The 20,054-nt window shown below is 43.5% G+C and overlaps 1 protein-coding gene across 2 annotated transcripts in view; it reads left to right on the top strand.

Annotated features, from left to right (window-relative positions):
* ALMS1 (ALMS1 centrosome and basal body associated protein) overlaps nucleotides 1–20,054 on the top strand; it is a 69,979-nt gene that overhangs the window by 7,119 nt on the left and 42,806 nt on the right. For both annotated transcript variants that reach the window (XM_081020611.1, XM_081020610.1), the window contains exons 2-5: nucleotides 3,705–3,839; nucleotides 4,963–5,158; nucleotides 16,788–16,908; nucleotides 17,758–20,014. In XM_081020611.1, coding sequence (XP_080876737.1) covers nucleotides 3,705–3,839; nucleotides 4,963–5,158; nucleotides 16,788–16,908; nucleotides 17,758–20,014 — 2,709 coding nt within the window. The remainder of the gene's footprint in view (nucleotides 1–3,704; nucleotides 3,840–4,962; nucleotides 5,159–16,787; nucleotides 16,909–17,757; nucleotides 20,015–20,054) is intronic.

The raw sequence follows: 20,054 nt of genomic DNA, 5'->3' as shown, positions 1-20,054 counted from the left end.
TTCAAAATCTGACAAGGTTTTCTTCCCTTAGCTTAATTACATGCACATCCCGGGAGAGGGATTATTCCAGTTTCATTAATTTGAAGTTATAAGTCTATTTGTTCCTGTTTGTTTTTCTGGTTGCTACCAAAGTAAATATTTTTTTAGAGTTTCTGCACCCAATGGTGCAACTTCTTGGATATTTGTATTCCTTCTACATTGCTCTTTCATTTCCTCATCCCTCCACGCTTTCTTTGGCAACTAGTCATATGAATGTATTGTTGCTGTCAGCTTCTTCCAGTTACTAATGTGGCAGTTTTTGAGCCTCTAGTTAATTAACTTTCTTTTGAGATATGAAATATTCTATTTGGTGTTCATTACTGGCATCCATTCCTTCAGACACCTCCAAAGAATTATTGTTAATACTTAATCTGTGTGCTTGCAGTGTGTAACCGTACAGATTTGAATTATAGTATCTTCATTCATGATGGTAGCATATGCCTTGTGTATATATCACTCCCCAGGGTTTTACTGTAGCTCTGTTCTAAATGTATTTGTTGTATTTGTGTTTTTAAGCGCTTCTAACTATCTTATGTGTGTAGAAGGCAATTAATAAGTGAATTCCAGTAATAAAAGGAGGAAAGCAGCCTGAATGAGTAGGAGGCTCTTTGGGATCAACTAGCAACGTTTGTGTATTTGCTTCGGCATGGAGGCTTCCCCTCCGTCTGTATCAGGATATAACATGATGTGATAATTTGTGAAAGTTGTCAGGGTGAGGCAGACAACCGAATCTCACAAAGGTCTCAGTCTTTATGACAGCAGTATAGCTGAGGCTTAGACAGGGCATGGCTCCCTCCACCTGGCAGTTGGGGGGTGGGGGGAGGCCTTGCCGTGTTGGTGCTTGCTGGGTCTACATTCCTGTGCTGAGATATTTGAAATATCTCACTGCTCTTGGGTGCCCCAGGCCCCATTCATTCTCCTGACAAGGACGGTTACAGCTACGGTAAGTCCTGAATTCTCTATATACTGCTTGGCTCTGAAGTAAAGGCACGCCAACCCCAAATGCCGTGGATCCTGTTGGGTGAGTTAAATTTATATACAGTGGTACCTCGGGATGTGAACGGGATCTGTTCCGGAGCCCCGTTAGCATCCTGAACAGAATGTAAGATGCTACAGCTTGTGTGCGCGGGTCGCGTTTTGCCGCTCCCGCACATGCGCGTGACGTCATTTTGACCGTCTGCGCATGCGTGAGCGGCGAAACCCGGAAGTAACGCGCTCCGTTACTTCTAGGTTGCCGCGGAGCGCAACCTGAAAGCGCTCAACCTGAAGCGTATTTATCCCTAGGTATGACTGTAAAACACTCAGCATTAGATGCTGGCGAAGGGAAGCCTAGTCTCCTGTTTTGGAGTTCGGAAGGATCTCCCTTCTATCTGGTTGCCAGATCTCTTTTATAGGGTTTCCAGTTTACATCAATCAATTTGGCATATGGTGCTCAAGGATATGATGAGATGCTGATGCAAAGAAGTAGGAGGCAAAGCAGGCTGTATGAGAAGCAAATATTGTAAAGGACCCCTCCAATCACAGTTAGCAGATCCTTTCATAGAAACTGGATGTCCCATTTTTTAAATAGGTAGCAGTCCTTTCCTAACGTGTCTGTCATGGTCTCCGTCCCTTCCGTTTCACCTTTGCTGTCGCCGTTTCTTAAACTCTCTTCCTTTTTGCGGTGCTGCCATAGTATCAAAATAACTCTTTGCCATCACAGCTCGCTTGTCTGGTAATAGCTGGTAGACAGACAGGTGCTAGTTTACTTGGTTTCCATGGCAGGCCTACGTTGGCCCGCAGGCCAGAGGTGTTTTAGTATGGACAGGTCTTTTAGTATGGACAGGTAGGTACGGAGGCAAGGAATCTTTCAGGTTCCCTGGTCCCAAACAAAAAAAGGGTGTGAAGGATTGAAACCAGCAATTTGAATTTAGCCTAGAACCGAACAGGAATAATAATAATAATAATAATAATTATTTATTATTTATACCCTGCCCATCTGGCTGGGTTTCCCCAGCCACTCTGGGCGGCTTCCAACAAAACACTAAAATACAATAACCTATTAAACATTAAAAGCTTCCCTAAACAGGGCTGCCTTCAGATGTCTTCTAAAAGTTTGGTAGTTATTTTTCTCTTTGACATCCGGTAGGAGGGCGTTCCACAGGCAGGTGCCACTACCAAGAAGGCCCTCTGCCTGGTTCCCTGTAACCTCACATCTTGCAGGGAGGGAACCGCCAGAAGGCCCTCGACGCTGGACCTCAGTGTCTGGGCAGAACGATGGAGCCAAGTGCATTCATAAAGCAGAGGTGTGGTACGATCACAATGTCCAGGCTCAGTTCAGAATACAGCTATTACATTTGGTTCTTCTCCCTACTAGGAAGAAACCAAAGAAATGTGGCCCCCTCCCTCGTGGATTTACTCTTCTTCTGTTTTAGTCTCCATCTGCTCTCTGTGGACCCCTTTGAAGGCAATGTCTGCTTTACTCATCTTGTTTGATTATCATTCAGAACACCCACATAATTACCTCTGCTTAACATATCTAAAATCAATACCTTTTGCGTTTTACCCAGTACTAATTGCCTTCATTGTTCGTGCTTCATCACACACCACTTTTGATTTGCCCAGGAGTGGTGTATGCATCCTATTCAATTCCTTCAATAAACTGGAATTAAGGTGGGAAGGTGGAGTGAGGGCCTTGTCTAGTGCACAGGATATGTCAGACCATTAACGTTTTTTCTTTTCCTTTTTTACAACAACAAAATCCTCACTCTTAAAATAACAGCTTGCTGGCTTAATTACCAAACTACATCAGCTTGTAGGCACAAAGGTAAAGGGGAAATTGTAACATCTGATAACAAGTGGGGGGGGGGCAGAAAGAAAATGAGTTTTGGGATGCAGGTGGAAGGGCTGAGTTGGGTAGATGGACAGAGAAAGAGATCCTGCCAATGTTTTTATCTGTTTACAAGTTCTCTGTAAATATTCAATAAACCATTTTTATTCTTTTATAAAAAGTTTGTTATCTTGATTTCTTATTCTTCCGGTAAGTTTTTGTATCTATTCTTCTCTCATTGGGCCTACCACTTCTTTCCATTTTTAGGCAAGTAACATTCTTGCAGCTGTAGTTGCATGCATAAGTAAATTTCTATATTGTTACTAAGCATTTTGTATAAGATAAATGTATTGGACTGATCCTAACCTTTCTGAGGCATGAGGAGATTAAGAAGCCAGAGAAGAACAGGAACTTTTCACAAGGCAGTCTCTTCAATAATATGTTTGTTAAACATCCATTGTTTCTTCATGCCTGGAAAATGCATATTTTTATAATATGTGGATGAATAGAATCATAGAGTTGAAAGGGATCCAAGGGTCATCTAGTCCAACCCCCTGCAATGCAGGAATCTCAGCTAAAGCATCCATGACAGATAGCCATGCAGTATTGTTTTACTAAGTTTTGGATACTGAGAAATGTTTTGGGTGCTCCTGTGACTATTCAGATAATTGGATTTTGCTGTTTAACTCATTGTTCCAACGTAGTATTCAACTCTTGCCTCACTGACTTAAGCAAGCAATATAAAATATTGCTGAATATCCATAAAACTTTAGAAACTAATTGGTCCTGCAGGACAAAATAGGACAAAATACCAGTTTCTCCAGCCATCATTATGAAAAAGATCTGTTTGTTTCAGCCTATTGCAACAACGCCACCACGTCAAGGTCCGAAAGAAGAGCTGTTAAGCCAAAGCAGCAGTGGGACTCAGGTTTCATATGTCAGTGGTATCTCCTTGGGAGAAGCAATCAGACATAGATCTACTGCTAATCAGGTAATTTTGCAATCTTTTCCATATTTTTTTCATCCAGTTAGAATATTCACACAGTAGTGCATGTTATCACCATATCCCTGTGGAATAAGTTAGGCTGGGTGACAGTGAGTACCCCAAGGTCACCCAGTGTTCTTCATGGCTGGGGGTGGAGTCACTGGCTCTCTAAACTAACCAAAAGGACTGGGGGGAAAAACAAAGGTCCTAACAGAATTCCAGATAGAGGCAGAGAACTGGGCCACGTGAAGTAAGGAGTCCTCAAATCTTTTCTTTCATATACAGTATTTTGATGCATAAGGGACACAGGTGGCGCTGTGGGTTAAACCACAGAGCCTAGGACTTGCCGATCAGAAGGTCGGCGGTTCGAATCCCTGCGACAGAGTGAGCTCCCATTGCTTGGTTCCTGCTCCTGCCAACCTAGCAGTTCGAAAGCACGTCAAAGTGCAAGTTGATAAATAGGTACCGCTCCGGCGGGAAGGTAAACGGCGTTTCCGTGCGCTGCTCTGGTTCGCCAAAGCAGCTTAGTCATGCTGGCCACATGACCTGGAAGCTGTACGCCGGCTCCCTTGGCCAATAAAGCGAGATGAGCACCGCAACCCCAGAATTGGCCACAACTGGACCTAATGGTCAGGGGTCCTTTACCTTTACCTATTTTGATGCATAAGCAATCATATCTTTTACCCGGATCGTTCTACCAGGACATTGAGGTCCAGCTCTGAGGGCCTTCTGGTGGTTCCCTCACTGTGAGAAGCCAAGTTACAGGGAACCAGGCAGAGGGCCTTCTTGGTAGTGGCGCCCGCCCTGTGGAACGCCCTCCCATCAGATGTCAAAGAGAACAACAACTACCAGACTTTTAGAAGACATCTGAAGGCAGCCCTCTTTAGGAAAGCTTTTAATGTTTGATGCATTACTGTATTTTAATATTTTGTTGGAAGCCGCCCAGAGTGGCTGGGGAAGCCCAACCAGATGGGTGGGGTATAAATAGTAAATAATAATAATAATATATTAATGCATATACACTCAAAAAAATGTTGTTGGAGAAAATTATAGGTTCTTTAAAGCTTGCCTTGAAGAATCATTCATTTTTCTATTCTCTCTCCCCCCACCCCCCATATTTTACTTTCAGGACATGAAAACATGGTACCAGCCTCATGTAGAAATAGACACAAGCAACCTGCCAGCAGCCTTGGGCAGAAGGCTTAGTCAGAGCAGTGGGACCCGTGACTTGACAGACTTCCCAAGCATGGAGGAAGGCTCAATTACTGTCACCGAAGACTCCAGAACGCAGCAAGCACCCAATGCGACACACACAGGGCTGTTGGGTATGTTCTGTATACAGTACAGTGGTACCTTGGTTTACGAGCTTAATCCATTCCGGAAGTCCGTTCTTAAACCAAAGCGTTCTTAAACCAAGGTGTGCTTTCCCATAGCAGCGGGGGACTCGGTTTACAAATGGAACACACTCAACAGGAAGCGAAACATGTTCTGCTTCCAAGGCAAAGTTCACAAACCAAAACATCTACTTCCGGGTTTGCAGCGTTCTTCATCCAAGTTGTTCATAAACTAAGCTGTTCGTAAACCAAGGTACCACTGTACTCTTAAATATTTTCTTTTATAATTATTTTCATAAGCAATGACCTTTTTTAAAGTATGTACATATATATTTGTAGCGAAGTCATGATTCAGAGGAATTTTCAGGTGTTGATCCTGGCCATCTCGAGTTCTGTTGTTTTATATTGAGAGTTCACAGTTTGGATAAGACAACAAGGGACTGAGTGCAGGTGCTTTTTACTGTGGCTTCTCTGCTGAAATTCCAGTCTGCTTAAGTAGCAAGCATTTCTTTTTGCTGGTATAAAATATGGTTGTTGTTGTTTAGTCGTGTCCGACTCTTCGTGTCTCCATGGACCAGAGCACGCCAGGCACTCCTTTCTTCCACTGCCTCCCGCAGTTTGGTCAAACTCATTCTGGTAGCTTCGAGAACACTGTCCAGCCATCTCTTCCTCTGTCGTCCCCTTCTCCTTGTGCCCTCCATCTTCCCCAACATCAGGGTCTTTTCGCTAGTTACTGCCACAGGTACCCTGCCTTGTGCTCCAGTCACATCTCAAACTTCATTATCATTTTTGTGGATTTGATGGTGCTAACAGGGACAGTACTGATGACAGCAACTCCTAGAAGTTTTGAAAGCCAAGGGGAAAAAGTGGACAGTTAATGTCACCCTTTCCCTCAAAAGTGAGGGAATTGACATATTGGCAATACAGTACTTAATTTCTTATCAGATGTAAGCTTCCTATGCTATGGTAAGAAAATGAAACGTTATATATAATTTAGGTAGTAGACTGTACTGTTAGAGATATTTGTGACCTTTAAAAATACAGATCTGTTCATTTATTAAAATGTTGCTTACAAATATACCTATTGTTAAGAGATAGGACAGTTCCCTTGGGTTCTTTAAAAAAAACCACAATAAATGTATCACTCACGTGTAATAAACACCAGCAATATCAGCTAGTTTGTTATTTCTTATAAAAAGGCATAAAGTTCTTAAGGCTACCTTAGTTGGGCAGTTGAAAAAATGGGGGGGGGGGTTTAAACAAAATACAAATCTTCATTATAGTATAGTAAGGAAAGTTTTATTATCTGCACTAAGAAATAGCGTGTAGACCTTGGTATTTATCATGTAAAAACAGGATAAATTATTTTATTTAAAGAATTACCCCTGGACAAGAACCAATAATGTCTTTACAAGACCTCAGGTGGCATGACTTTAAGAAGATGATGGTGATGATAAAAAATATTTTTTTTATTTATACTCTGCCCATCTGGCTGGGTTTCCCCAGCCACTCTGGGCGGCTCACAGCATATATCAGAACATACTAAAACATTAAACCTTAAAAACTTCCTGATACAGGGCTGCCTTCTGATGCCTTCTAAAAGTTGTATGGTTGTTTATTTCCTTGACATCTGATAGGAGGACATTCCACAGGGTGGGTGCCACCGCTGAAAAGGCCCTCTGCCTGGTTCCCTGTAACCTCACTTCTCACAGGGAGGGAACTGCCAGAAGGCCTTCGGAGCTGGACCTCAAGTGTCCTGCCTAGATGACGGGGGTGGAGACGCCGCACTGGGAGCCAATGAAGTCCCTTTAGGACTGGTGTTATATGGTCCTGGCTGTCACTCCCAGTCGCCACTCTAGCTGCCGCATTCTGGATTCTATCAAGAATGCTCACTTGGTGACAAGATCACACATCTACCTCCAGATCTTTGAGCCAGCTGGGCAAAGCACATAATGCCATTCATTTCAGCTGTCACCACACTTCTTCCTTATTAGCATTTCAGCTGATCATTCCAGAAAAGGAAGGTGAGCAGGCAGGATCCACCCACATGCTCTCTGTGTGCATGACAAACAGGATTCAAATGGAGGAAATTAAATATATAGCATACCCAGTTAGACTGAATTTGCAAGTTCCTAAAATGGACTCTGGGCACTCTTTTTGACACTGGTCCATATTAGTCAGATTGTGTTTTTTTTAAAATAGTATTTATTAGGGTTTTAAGTTTACAAAAAGGCAAAAGAAAACACACCAAATTAAACAATGACAAAACAACACATCACAATAAAAAAACATAAAGATAGAAACAATTAAAAACAAAAAAAATCAAACCTTCCCATAACTTATCTTTCATTTGCTTGTTTCCCTGACCTCCTCACACCTCCCTTTTTTGTATTCTAAGTCAATTATCCATTTCAGCAAATCCTTTCCCTCTCTTCAAAATTTTTATCCTGAAAATTTATCTTGATCTTAATATAAATTTACTTTCCCTCTTTTCACCAATTAACAGTCTATTTTTCTTAAATCTTTGTTACATTTTTGCTAAAATCACATAGATTCATTCCAACATCATTCTAACATTCATTAATTTTACAATGTTTCTGTAAATAGTCTTTAAATTTCTTCCAATCTTCCTCCACCGACTCTTCTCCCTGGTCTCGGATTCTGCCAGTCATTTCCGCCAGTTCCATATAGTCTATCACCTTCATCTGCCATTCTTCCAGAGTGGGTAGATCTTGTGTCTTCCAATACTTTGCAATAAGTATTCTTGCTGCTTATATTAGTCAGATGGTTTACACCCCTATTCCTGTTCTTTTAGATGGCATCTCTTGAAATTTATCAGAATCCTCCCTTGCCAGTAACTGTTTTTCTCTTGTGCTCCTCCATTTTCTACTGTTGAAACATACGGTAAGGCCAAATAATTTCTAGAGATTGTTGTCCTGGCTCCTGTCCCAAGGGCAGCGACAGAGGGGCTTACCTGTGTTTAAGATGGAAGCGTTATTTAAGGCTTACAGCTATTTAGGTCAGACTACAGGTACAGATTGCCAGAGGCACTAATATCAGGGGTCCAAGACTGGACAAAATTTGTGATGTTGTCTCAACAAATAGGCACGCCCCCTCCTGCCTTTTTTTTTATTAACATATAAAACACATGCATATACATTTATACAATACACGTACACAACACACTACCTAATTTTCATAACATAAAACATACCTACATTACTCTATATAGTACCTACCTATACTATACATATCAACATACCTACACACCTACCTCATACGGACACCTACCAAGTGACTTGACTTCCAGCCGTTCTTGTTACGCTACTTTATTTTTCCAACTAGCTTAAACACATTTCATTATTTCTTTAATCTCTTCTTCTATCTTAACTTTACTCTCCTTTCACTCTAATCTTTTTCTGGATTCACTCAGTATCTGTCAGAAATTCTGCTTTCTCCACATAAATTTTGATGTGTTCCTTAAAGATAGCCCACTCCTTAGTCACTTTTTGCCCCATATCTCCTCTTATCCTCTCTGTTAGTTCGTCAGTATGGAAGTATTCCATCATTTTAGATAACCAGTCTGTTTTAGTTGGGACGCTGCTGCTTTTCCAATTTTTGCCGGTTTTTAAAAGTAAGACATGGTGCACTCACTTGAGAAATTCTCTTGCCACTAGGCTGGTGGGCTGGGTGGTACATGTTTCTCCAGATGGGGGGCACGGATCTGCTTCCAGCAGCAGTGGTGGTGCCAAGCTCTTGGTGATGGAACGGGGCTCAGCCCCTCATACCCCTTCCTTCAGTTGTTCAACCTCCCCCTTCCCAGCCCCTTTAAGGGAAAAGGAGGTGAGTCCCCTTCCTCTCCTTCGGGCCCCTCCCCACTGACAACATTGTCTGTCCTTTCCCTCCTCTTCTTCTGACAGCAAATTGCACCTTGAACCCATCAGGATTGTGGGGTTCATGACAATTCTTCCTCCCCTGAGGTATCAAGAGGATGAAGTTTGTGTGCCAGTTTGAGCTTGTGCTCTCTCTCTTTTTACCTTTTTAATCAGTATTACTTAGCTAGGTTTTATTGGGCAATGGATGCTGCTCTCGTCTTCAGTGTCACACAATTTTTTTAAAAAAATTTTTGCTAGTGCACTTGCAAAGCTAAGCAGGGTCTGGCATGGTTTCAAATTGGACGGGTGACCATGTATTGAGATTCCTTCCTCTCAGTGGGTTGGACTAGATGATCCTCTGGGTCCCTTCCAACTCTACAATTATTCTATGGTTCTACAAGTGACTTCCAAAGTGTGCAAGTGAGAGACAGACTACAAGAACCAGGCAGTAACTGACATCACCCAGTTACCTCTGCCTCTCCATGAGAGGAATGCAAGTGGTCTGAGAAAATTCTGTATTTGTGATTGGATCTAGACATGCCTGTGTTCGCATGTAAAGAGCTTCCAAATGCATTGTGGTGGGGTGGCTGATCTCCCCTCATTTCCAATAGCAGCCCCATATACTTTAGGGCTGGGACGCGGGTGGCGCTGTAGTCTAAACAACAGAGCCTAGAACTTGCCGATCGGAAGGGCGGCGGTTCGAATCCCCGTGACAGGGTGAGCTCCCGTTGCTCGGTCCCAGCTCCTGCCAACCTAGCAGTTCGAAAGCACCTCAAAGTGCAAGTAGATAAATAGGTACCACTCCGGCGGGAAGGTAAATGGCGTTTCCTTGCGCTGCTCTGGTTTTGCCAGTAGCGGCTTAGTCATGCTGTCCACATGACCCGGAAAGACTGTCTGCGGACAAGCGTCAGCTCCCTCGGCCAGTAAAGCGAGATGAGTCTTTCATGACTGGACTTAACTGTCAGGGGTCCTTTACCTTTTTATACTTTAGGGGATGCTTGTCTGGAGGGCCCCTCGTCAGAAAGGAGCTACGAAGCCGCTGAGCGTATAGGGAAGATGGCATATACTGCTATGGATCGGGGCCCTGTTCCTTATGTAACACCATGCCTCAGCTCAGCCAGGGTGGGTACCGGCAGAATTAAAATAGACATAACAGCCCTTTAGAAATGTAAATGCTAAAAATGAACACATATGCAAAATATGATTATAATATGACTAAGGGTGTTATATTTGGATTATATAGTACACTTTCTTTGTAGCAGTCAGACATTTTAGAAATTTTAAAAAGACATTGAGAACGATATGCCACCTACACTCTGATCTCTCCCTGCTGCTTCATATTCTGACTGCTGGTGGCAGCTCCTGCTCCCAGTTTAGCTTCAGCATTTAGTCATTGGCAGGCTTGAATTTCCAATTGTGACTGCTGGATGGTTCGGTGAATATTGCTCACAGAGTCGGAATCTGATAATGGGTAGTTAAGCATTTCAGTTGATTTGAACTGGAACATGGGGCATAATTCTCTTGCTGTGCTTGAAGAACTGTGATTATTTGTTAGTTCTTCCCTGGAGTCTCTACCTGATCTTCCTCTGTCTCCTCTAGCGACTAGCATTGCTGGCATCTAAACATGCGCGTAGCAGAGTGACTGACTATATGTGCATCAATAGTTTATTTTGTTAATATCCCAAATAGCTCAAGGCAGCATATATGGGCTCGTATTGTTTAAGCTGGCAAGAGAAACTGGTGCGTAGAGAAACTATGCAGCTGGGAATCGCATAAAGATGCTTAGGTTGGAGCGGCTTAAGATGGGCTTTGTCTGTGTTTGCATTATCTAGCACCTTGAGACTTCCCGTGTAAAAAGGATGAGTACTCCTTTCCCCCACCCACTTCACGTATATCAAACTGTTTCTCTTATTCAATGCAGCTACCTCAGCCAGGGAACCTATTTGTTGTTGTGTGAGGCATCAGTTTCCACAGCTTTATATAATTCCTCTTAATGACTCCTTTTCTTTAATGCATTTGCAGTTTGATCTCCTGTCAAAACCTGTGAATCTGATCTGCAGTGAAATTGGAGTGGGGTAGATTGGTTGGTAAGGGCGATGCTTTCCTGGGGATTATTCTTTCCCCAGGTTCCTTGATCTCATTGTCCCTGAGCCTTTATGGCTTGCTGGGTGTGAGTCACCGTAAGAATCTTTCTTCTTTTCTTTGCCTTTCCCTTTCCTTTGCTGCACATATATTTTCCCTTCAGTCCTGGCTTTAAAAGGGTCTTGGCCATTTAAAACATAAGAGAGGGGGAAATTGGATGCACAGCTCTAAAGGTTGCACCCTGAGGGTAGCGGCTGCCGTAATGGAGGAATGGAAGTGGCAGGATTGAGAGTGGGGTGCGGAGAGCACAGAGAGGCCCATGGTGTAAGTGGAAGTGGAAAAACTAGTGGTGTAGTCTATGAGCAGTGTTACTCACTCAAGAGGAGTAGGCAAATGCCAAATCAGATGACTGGAGTGATGGTGATTCTGCATATTTAGCAAACTAGGTAGCAGGCAACTACTGATGAGTGAAAGGGACGCTTTTGCTCTGAAAGCCTCTCCACCCACCCACCCAAAAAAGATTCAGTTCATTTCCAGCTCATTTCCTCACTCCCAAGACAATGTTATCCACTATCCATTCATTGGACTATACTTGTAGTAGTGAGTGTGTACACTAAATAAAACAGTTGAATCACGTGTCAAAAGGTTGGAGGGGAGTGCCTTGCTGTATTGCATATGGAAATACTGGAATGTTTTTCCCCCTTCTCTTTTTCCTAAAAGTATTCATTATGACATCATAATTGAGGCATCATTTACAGTCTTTTTGAAAAAGTATTTTCTATTGGCAATGCATTAATTAATATAGCAAATTGAAAACAAAGAAGGGCTCTGCTCAGGTTTTGCCTCCATCTCTAAATGCTCAGCAGACAACATTCTGATTTCTGACTTTCACATTTGTCAGCATCAGGATGTAAGATGATGCAGGATCAGGTTTGCTTGCTGGGTAAATTTAGCTATGAATGAGGGAGGCGACCTTCAGAATTGACAGTGGGAAGAAGAATTGCTCTTCTTTTGCACCAGACACCCAAAGATGGTGTGGCTGGTATCATTTGCTGCTCTGGGACCTAACAGGTCTCCCCACAGAACACTACTGTTAACGTTTCCCCAAAACCATCACAAGCAGCAAGAGTTGAGATGATGATTTTGCAGTTCCCTAGAGAAAAGCAAAGCTCCATTAATTTTTCCAGCCAACATAAAATTTAATAGGTTTTCAGTGTAACTTGTGAATAACCTGATTTAGATTGTGTAATGGAATAGCTGATGGATTTTGTTTCTGAGATGACTAATATTGCTAGGTATTGTACATGGATTAGAAAGGCTTGTATCTGATTTGGGGTGGCTGAAAAGGCAATGATTATGTGTTCCTCTTCCCATCCTTCACCCTGCTCCAAAGCAAGGGCTCTTTGGAGCCATCCTGCCGAAATCCTTGGTAACTTTTAAACCAGGCAGGCATAACAATGAATAATGGTGTACAAAAACCTTGGACCTCACTTCAGGATAGGTTGGAATAATAATAATAATAATAATAATAATAATAATAGTAGTAGTAGTAGTAGTAGTGGTAGTAGTAGTTTATTTATACCCTGCCCATCTGGCTGGGCTTCCCCAGCCACTCTGGGTGGCTTCCAACAAAACAGTAAAATACAGTAATGCATCAAACATTAAAAGCTTCCCTAAACAGGACTGCCTTCAGATGTCTTCTAAAAGTCTGGTAGTTGTTGTTCTCTTTGACATCTGGTGGGAGGGCGTTCCACAGGGCAGGTGCCACCACCGAGAAGGCCCTCTGCCTGGTTCCCTGTAACTTGGCTTCTTGCAGTGATGGAACCACCAGAAAGCCCTCTGCGCTGGACCTCAGTGTCTGGGTAGAATGATGGGGGTGGAGACGCTCCTTCAGATATACTGGACCGAGGCCATTTAGGGCTTTAAAGGTCAGCACCAACACTTTGAATTGTGCTCGGAAACGTACTGGGAGCCAAGTGTTGGGCAAGTAACACAGTTTGAGGCCCACTATCTTCAAGACTTACAGAGAAGAGAATGCATTAAAAAGCATGTGTTCAAACTCTGTGACATCTGAAAGGTTGAATTTGCAATTTTGAGGTATTGGGTCTCGCAACATCCACTACTGGTTGTCTACCCCTGTGTTAAGGGAGGAAATACACAGTGCCTTCCAGCTACAACTGGCAGCCAGCCATCTTTGCATGAGCTTTATGCAAAAAGCAGCCTAATGTGAAATCAGCTGCCGTATTCCAGCTCATGAGATTTCCAGTGCTGTCTGAGATGCTGAAGAAGTTGCCCATCTCTGGTTTGATTCACTGACCTTGTTTTGAAATGTGAGATAGTGAAACATGGCTGTGTTTCAAGCATCCTTTACTTGGGAGTTTGATATTTGGGGGAAGGAGGAATTTCTTTGCTGGACATATGTGTGACTGCTAGGTTGTCCTCTTGAGTGGGTCTTCCAAGCCCCCTCACACTTTGTGCTTGGCATCAGTTAACTCATTTGAAAATATGGAAGTGTATTTTGGCCTAAGAAATGAGACGGTCTGTGATAAGATTTGTAACATTCAGCGATGAAGCATATCCTTTTAGTTATTGCTGCAAGTTTTGCTTGTCCTCCCTTAGCTGCCATTTTCCTAAAACTAAAAAGCCTTGAATGTTACAGTCTTTCCTCGCAGTGAAAGGTGCTTAAGCGTTATGATCATTTTGGTTGACATTTTCTGCATCTTTTCTACCTCTGTATAAATACCCTTTTTGAGGTATTGTGACCTGAATTGTACACAGACCATGTCATAGATATTTGCATAAGGGCATTATGATACTATACTGGGGTTTTTATTTTTGTTCCCTTTTCTGATAACCTGTGGTGCAGAATTTGCCCTTTTCATAGCTCCGTGAGAATGTGCTCTGCTTAGTCAGGGCCTGAAAAACTTCTTGCACACTAAGTGCATTAAGCTTTAAGACTTCTCAAGATTCTCTGTTGTGTTTTCTGTAGCATTTAAACAGGAAAGTTGTAAAGCACCTGCAACATTGAACAACTGTGTGAAACTTTATATTCAACAGTAACCTTTGTCCCTTATTTTTAATGACTCATTTTGTATAAAATGCATTGAGGGTATTAATATTTTGCTGGATGAATAGAGAGTACTGAGTTGTATAAGGCACATTTTGTTCCTTTTAACAGTATAGTACAGAAGGGGAAAGAGAAGGATGGAGAGGCAGAAAATGGACCTTTTGTTTTTGACGCTTTTTCTTACTTGCAACCTGGTTGCTGGGAAACTCACAACATAATACAAGGTTATATTAGCTTGTTGCAAGCTCTTGGAAACAGTGGCATATTCAAGGCATTGCTATTTCTGGCATTTTGGTTATAGCCTATCTACCTTGGGTTGAATATTCAAATTCTGTATCGGGCCAAGAAATCCTCCATTTTGTAACAGGATGCATCCTGAAAACGAAAGAAACCCGCACAAACCTGCTTCTGTGCAATACGTTTTCAAAGCTCTTTTAAATATTTTGGCAGGCTTGACCGGCGGTCAGGAAGAGGTGGTGCAAGCAGGGAGACTGAAATGGGCATAAGTTGCAGGAACTATTCCCCAAGGGTGAGGGACGATACCTTCCCAAAGCATTGGAGCCCCATCACCAACACTGCCTCTCATCTCCCATTCTCACCCCAGTCGTGGCTTCTGAGGTTCCCAGGCACTTCCATGTGGCTTGGTTTCTTTAGCCTTTCTTGATACATAAACATTTCTTTTATAAACATGAAAACAGAAGAGCTTAAGTTGGTGAATTCTGTGTTTGAAAGGTAAATAGCAGATCTAGCCTCCAAAGCATTTTTTTTCTGGCCCTGGATAGATCTATGAGATTTGGATCAAGGTGTAGGTCATGGGTAGGCAACCTAAGGCCCAGGGACTGCATGCGGCCCAATGGCCTTCTAAATCCGGCCCGCGGATGATCTGGGCATGTTTTTACATGAGTAGAATGTGTCCTTTTATTTAAAATGCATCTCTGGGTTATTTGTGGGGCCTGCCTGGTGTTTTTACACGAGTAGAATGTGTGCTTTTCTTTAAAATGCATCTCTGGGTTATTTGTGGGGCCTGCCTGGTGTTTTTACATGAGTAGAATGTGTGCTTTTATTTAAAATGCATCTCTGGGTAATTTGTGGGGCATAGGAATTTGTTCATTCCCCCCCCCCCATATAGTCTGCCCCCCCCAACGTCTGAGGGACAGTGGACCAGCCCCCTGCTGAAAACGTTTGCTGACCCCTGGTGTAGGTTGTTAAAACAGACAGACAGACAAAACAAAACAAAACAAAACAAAACCTTTTTCCAAAAGCTGGAAGGTGAGACACTGCACTTGTGTTGTATCTTTTTTGCTTCTTACGAAGTGCCCCAGCTTTGCCGTAGGCCAGGGGTCGATAACCTAAGGCCCATGGGCCACAAGCAGCCCATGGGGGTCATTTTACTGGCCCCTGCGCTGAAAATTGCATCTGTGCAGACGCTGGAAATCACAGGTGCACGCGTGATCCGGCCCACAGAGGGGCAGTGAACTGGCCCAGGCTGACCACTGCCGTAGGCTTTGTGTTCTCCAAAATCAAACATATTCTATGATCCCCAAGGACATGCTCTATGGAGATCTGGCTTCAGGCACCGAGCCCATTGGCAGACCAACTCTGTGTCACAAAGATTTCTTCAAACACAACACGAAGTCTGCCTTCGTCTGCTCCAGCTGCAACAAAACATGTCTCTCCTGTATCGTTCTCTACGGACATAGCAGGCAATGCAACCTTTCAACAGTTTGACTTCACCCCCAAAAGCACACTTCCATTGTCTCCTGAGACAGATGGATGCCTAGCAACTCTGTGATCAAATTATTCTACAGACTGTGGATAGATGGGGGGGGGGGGCTTCTACATCAACATTTTTTATGATTGAAGCATTTTCTTGCTTACTTAAAAGTAACAGATAAGAAATCCATGTATTAAGACAGTATGTGACTAAAAAAAGTCATTGATTTCTAATTTGCATTTCATTTGACCCATTATGCATTAGATCATCCTACTTGGTGAAGCTTGGGGTTTTTTTTTCCATTAAAAGATTTAAAACTCTTTTTGTACTGTTTAAAATAATCCTTCTTGCTGAGTTAATGGCAAAAATGAATTTCTTTAAGTAAGCTTGTTGCCTTCCTCCGAAGAGCAGAGCAGCTATTAGGAACCACCAAAATTAGATTGGGCATATGTGCACGAGCTTCATTGAAATATGGGCAGGATTTCAGGTTATAGATGTTAACGTTGATTATCAGGTCTCCAATTGGTGTATGCTCAAAAGGGGATGCAAAGTTCATTGAGTTACATACACGTAAATGTTTCTCTCAGACATTTGAGGCTTTTTTCTAAGAGGAGGCATGTCACACATTCCCCTAAAGCTGTACCATAAAATTTATTTTAAAGTTTTTTTTATGTTAGAAACAACTATACCATATGTGAAATCTGTGTTTTTCAGTCTGATTCATCTTTAGCCATTTAAAGTTGCTGTATTACACATTTTCAACCATATTTGGTTTTTTAAGCTCTTGCCAGTTGGCAGGGCACTTGCATTAGTAAGGCTTTGATTAGCAAGCCATGACTTTTCAGTCTTGCCACATAACCATGGTGTTTGTAATGTTGACAGAAGCTGAGGACAGTCACCTCTCTCCCAACCTCCCACTGATGACAACATACTCAACGCAAGGCCGAACATTCTTCAACGAGACCCTCTTTCAGCAAACTGGAACAGATTTTGCTCCTTTGAGGTGGGGTAAACCTACTGTTCTCTTGTACTCTGTTAGCTGTGTTGTTTAATGCACTGAGCACAAGATGGAGTGCATTCTTCTCCCCATTTTATCCTCCCAACAACCCGATGAAGTAGATTAGGCAGAGAGGCTGTCTGGCCTAAGGTCAACCCAGTGAGCTTCATGGCTGAGTGGGGATTTGAACCCGGCTCTCCCAGTTCCTAGTCCAGTGCTTTAACCGCTGCAGCACCACTGGATTTTTCATTCTAGTGCTGCTTCAGCCAAAGGGGTCCACCTTCACCCCCCAAAAACCATTAGAAGGCCAGAAGCTCATCATTAGAAGGCCAGAACAAAATCATGCCTGTATGTTGTCAGAGGGGTGGCGCTGTGGTCTAAACCACTGAGCCTCTTGGGCTTGCCGATCAGAAGTTTGGCAGTTCGAATCCCCGTGACGGGGTGAGCTCCCGTTGCTCTGTCCCAGCTCCTGCCAACCTAGCAGTTCGAAAGCACATCAAAGTGCAAGTAGATAAATAGGTACCGCTCCGGCGGGAAGGTAAATGGCGTTTCCGTGCGCTGCTCTGGTCTGCCAGAAGCGGCTTAGTCATGCTGGCCATATGACCCGGAAGCTGTACGCCGGCTCCCTCGGCCAATAAAGCGAGATGAGCGTCGCAACCCCAGTCGGCCATGACTGGACCTAATGGTCAGGGGTCCCTTTACCTTTTTATGTTGTCAGAGACAGTGACTTATTAAAGCACCTTTTTGAAGGGGAATATTGAGCTGTGTTGGACCTGGAAATCTTTTCTCTCTGGGTTCTGCTAGACCACAATGCAGGATTGTAATTCTGGCTCCCCACCCCCAATTCTCTTTCAGAGGGACTCCAGATGCTTCTAATGTTGCTTCCGAAGAGTCTTCAAGCCATTTGCGGATGAGTGAAGCTGTGCGGCTGGCAGCCACAGATGTCAGCTCAGACTCTTCTCTTCTCTCCGATTACTTTAAACTGTCTCAGCATCCCTTGGCTTTCAGCAGCATGGCACCTAGCAATACCAGCCTTGGCAGTTGTCTATCCCAGCATCCCCTTTCATTTTCTGGGCCCACTCCCAGGGAACAGGCTCCTCATAGTGAGCAGCATACACAACACCTTGATGCAAGGACTGAAACCTTGGGTTCCAGCGATGAGAATTTGGAAATCCCAGGTTCACAGAAGCAGCTAAATCCTCAGTCGGCAACGTCTCTTCCTCCGAATGAGTCTTGGGGACAGGATCTGTTCCTTTTGGACAGCCGTGTGCCAGCACCTGTCCTCCTTGAAATTCTGGAGAAAGAGGTGGGGCTATCCAAGCATTCTGGCTTCTTATCTTCCGAGAGTTCGTCTGGCAAAAGTGTTTTGGGAAAGGATCCAGTTGAAAACGAAATGAGCCCGCTAATGGAAAATGTAGTTCTTGGGGAAAGGGAGTTGGAAACCTTTGCAGAACCACCTGGGCAAGAAAGAAGAACTGTTCCTGAGTGTGATTCGTTGAACGCACTCTCTTATTCGGAGGGAAAGCCCTTTAGAAATACCGGTAATTCAGAACAATTATCTTCAGACATTTCAAATGTGTCCTTCAGGGGGCAAAGGATGGGTTTGGGTGATTCTTGCATCATCCCTGGGATATCTTCAAACCCTTTTCTGAGCAAGCAGGAGTTGCAGCATGTTTCTGAAGCTGCATTTGAGGAGCAAAAGAAGCTTGTTGCGGCTTTTGCGGACGCTAAACTTCATGTCCCTGCACCCCACCAGCCAGTCTTTGTAGCTGCAGAGCATGGCAATATCCGTAACATGGGAGAAATCCAGATGGGGGACAAAAGTGAATTAATGCATTCAGACTTCAGTATAGAGAGGGAACATAAAGATGTCGGAATTTCACCTTCCTTTAACGAGGGATCATTCATTTTACATCTGGCACATCCCGTTCATCATTCTACTCCAGGAATTTTTACAACTAGAAGTTTGACTCGGGAAGTTCCTGCTATGACATACCCGGTCAAAGCTGTTCTTCAGTCCTCTCTCCCTTGCTTACACGAGGAGTTCTCAAATAACTCTTGTTCCAATACATTCCTTCCTTCCGTGGAAGAGCCTCGCATACCTTCTCTGGATGATACTTGCATACCCTCTGCGGGAGAGCCGCTTGCCCTGCAAAGTGGCCAAGCATCAAAAGATGAAAACAGTGGCAGTCTCCAGGTTCTATATCCTCTTAAAGGTAGGATTCAGTCTCTACCTTCTCTCAACTTCATGGAGAAGGTTGGGGCATGGAACATGAGTCATTCAGCTGAGAGGATGTCTGATGCCTTGGCTCTACATGGCTCAAGTGGCGTTTCTCCTAGGCAGAAGGCCTACAGTGCAATAGCAGATTCCTTGAACCACATTTTGCTAAAGCAGCAGAGCCAGGCTGATCTTAAGGCAGGGCTGGCAGCATCCTTTTATGGGCCAAACTCCATGACCAACCTGCATGTTTATGATAAAAACCCACCACAGGTGCTGCCACTTACCAGGTCTCAGTCTGAAAACTCTGTGGTTGCAATCAGCAGAGAGATGCCAAGGGCTGAAGTGGGTCATGAAACGTCCCACAGTGAAGATCTTCATCCAGTAGAAGATAAGGGAAGAGTTTCAGGAGCGTCTGGAGTCAAGCAGAGTGATGCTAACATTGAGGATGCACATTCCCAACATTATACAGCTGTTCTAGTCTCCACTGTCTCCAGCGATGACGAAATCGGTGAAAGTGCCACTGGAGGAAATCCAGATAATTTTATTTCCAGTGAAAGAGTTGCTGAACTCCTCAGAGAAGATGCCAGCTTTCTTAGTGGTAGCCAAGAAAAGACAGATGGCTCTCAAGATAATACCAGAGAATTGCCGGGTTTTCTTCCTTGTACCAACCAGATCAGTTTGGGCCATTTTAGTGATGTTTCACCAGATAGCTTGAATCAAAGAACTAGTCCTGGGACAGGCAGCTGCGCTGACTTGAGACTTTCTTCAAGACAGTCTTCAAGACGCTCTTCAATGCGATCTTCAGTTGTTTCTGGAAAGTTGCATGGCAGTTTGGAAGAAGTATTCAAAACTCCATATGACAGGGAGATAAACATCGAAGAAAGAATACCTGTAAGTTAATTTTGCCACAATATTTTAAAACGTCCTTGTT

The sequence above is a fragment of the Podarcis pityusensis genome, assembly GCF_964106645.2.
Source record: "Podarcis pityusensis genome assembly, chromosome: 9".
Lineage (NCBI taxonomy): Eukaryota > Metazoa > Chordata > Lepidosauria > Squamata > Lacertidae > Podarcis > Podarcis pityusensis.
The sequence above is the reverse complement of the archived record's forward strand: the minus strand, read 5'-3'. Positions and strand labels throughout refer to the sequence as shown.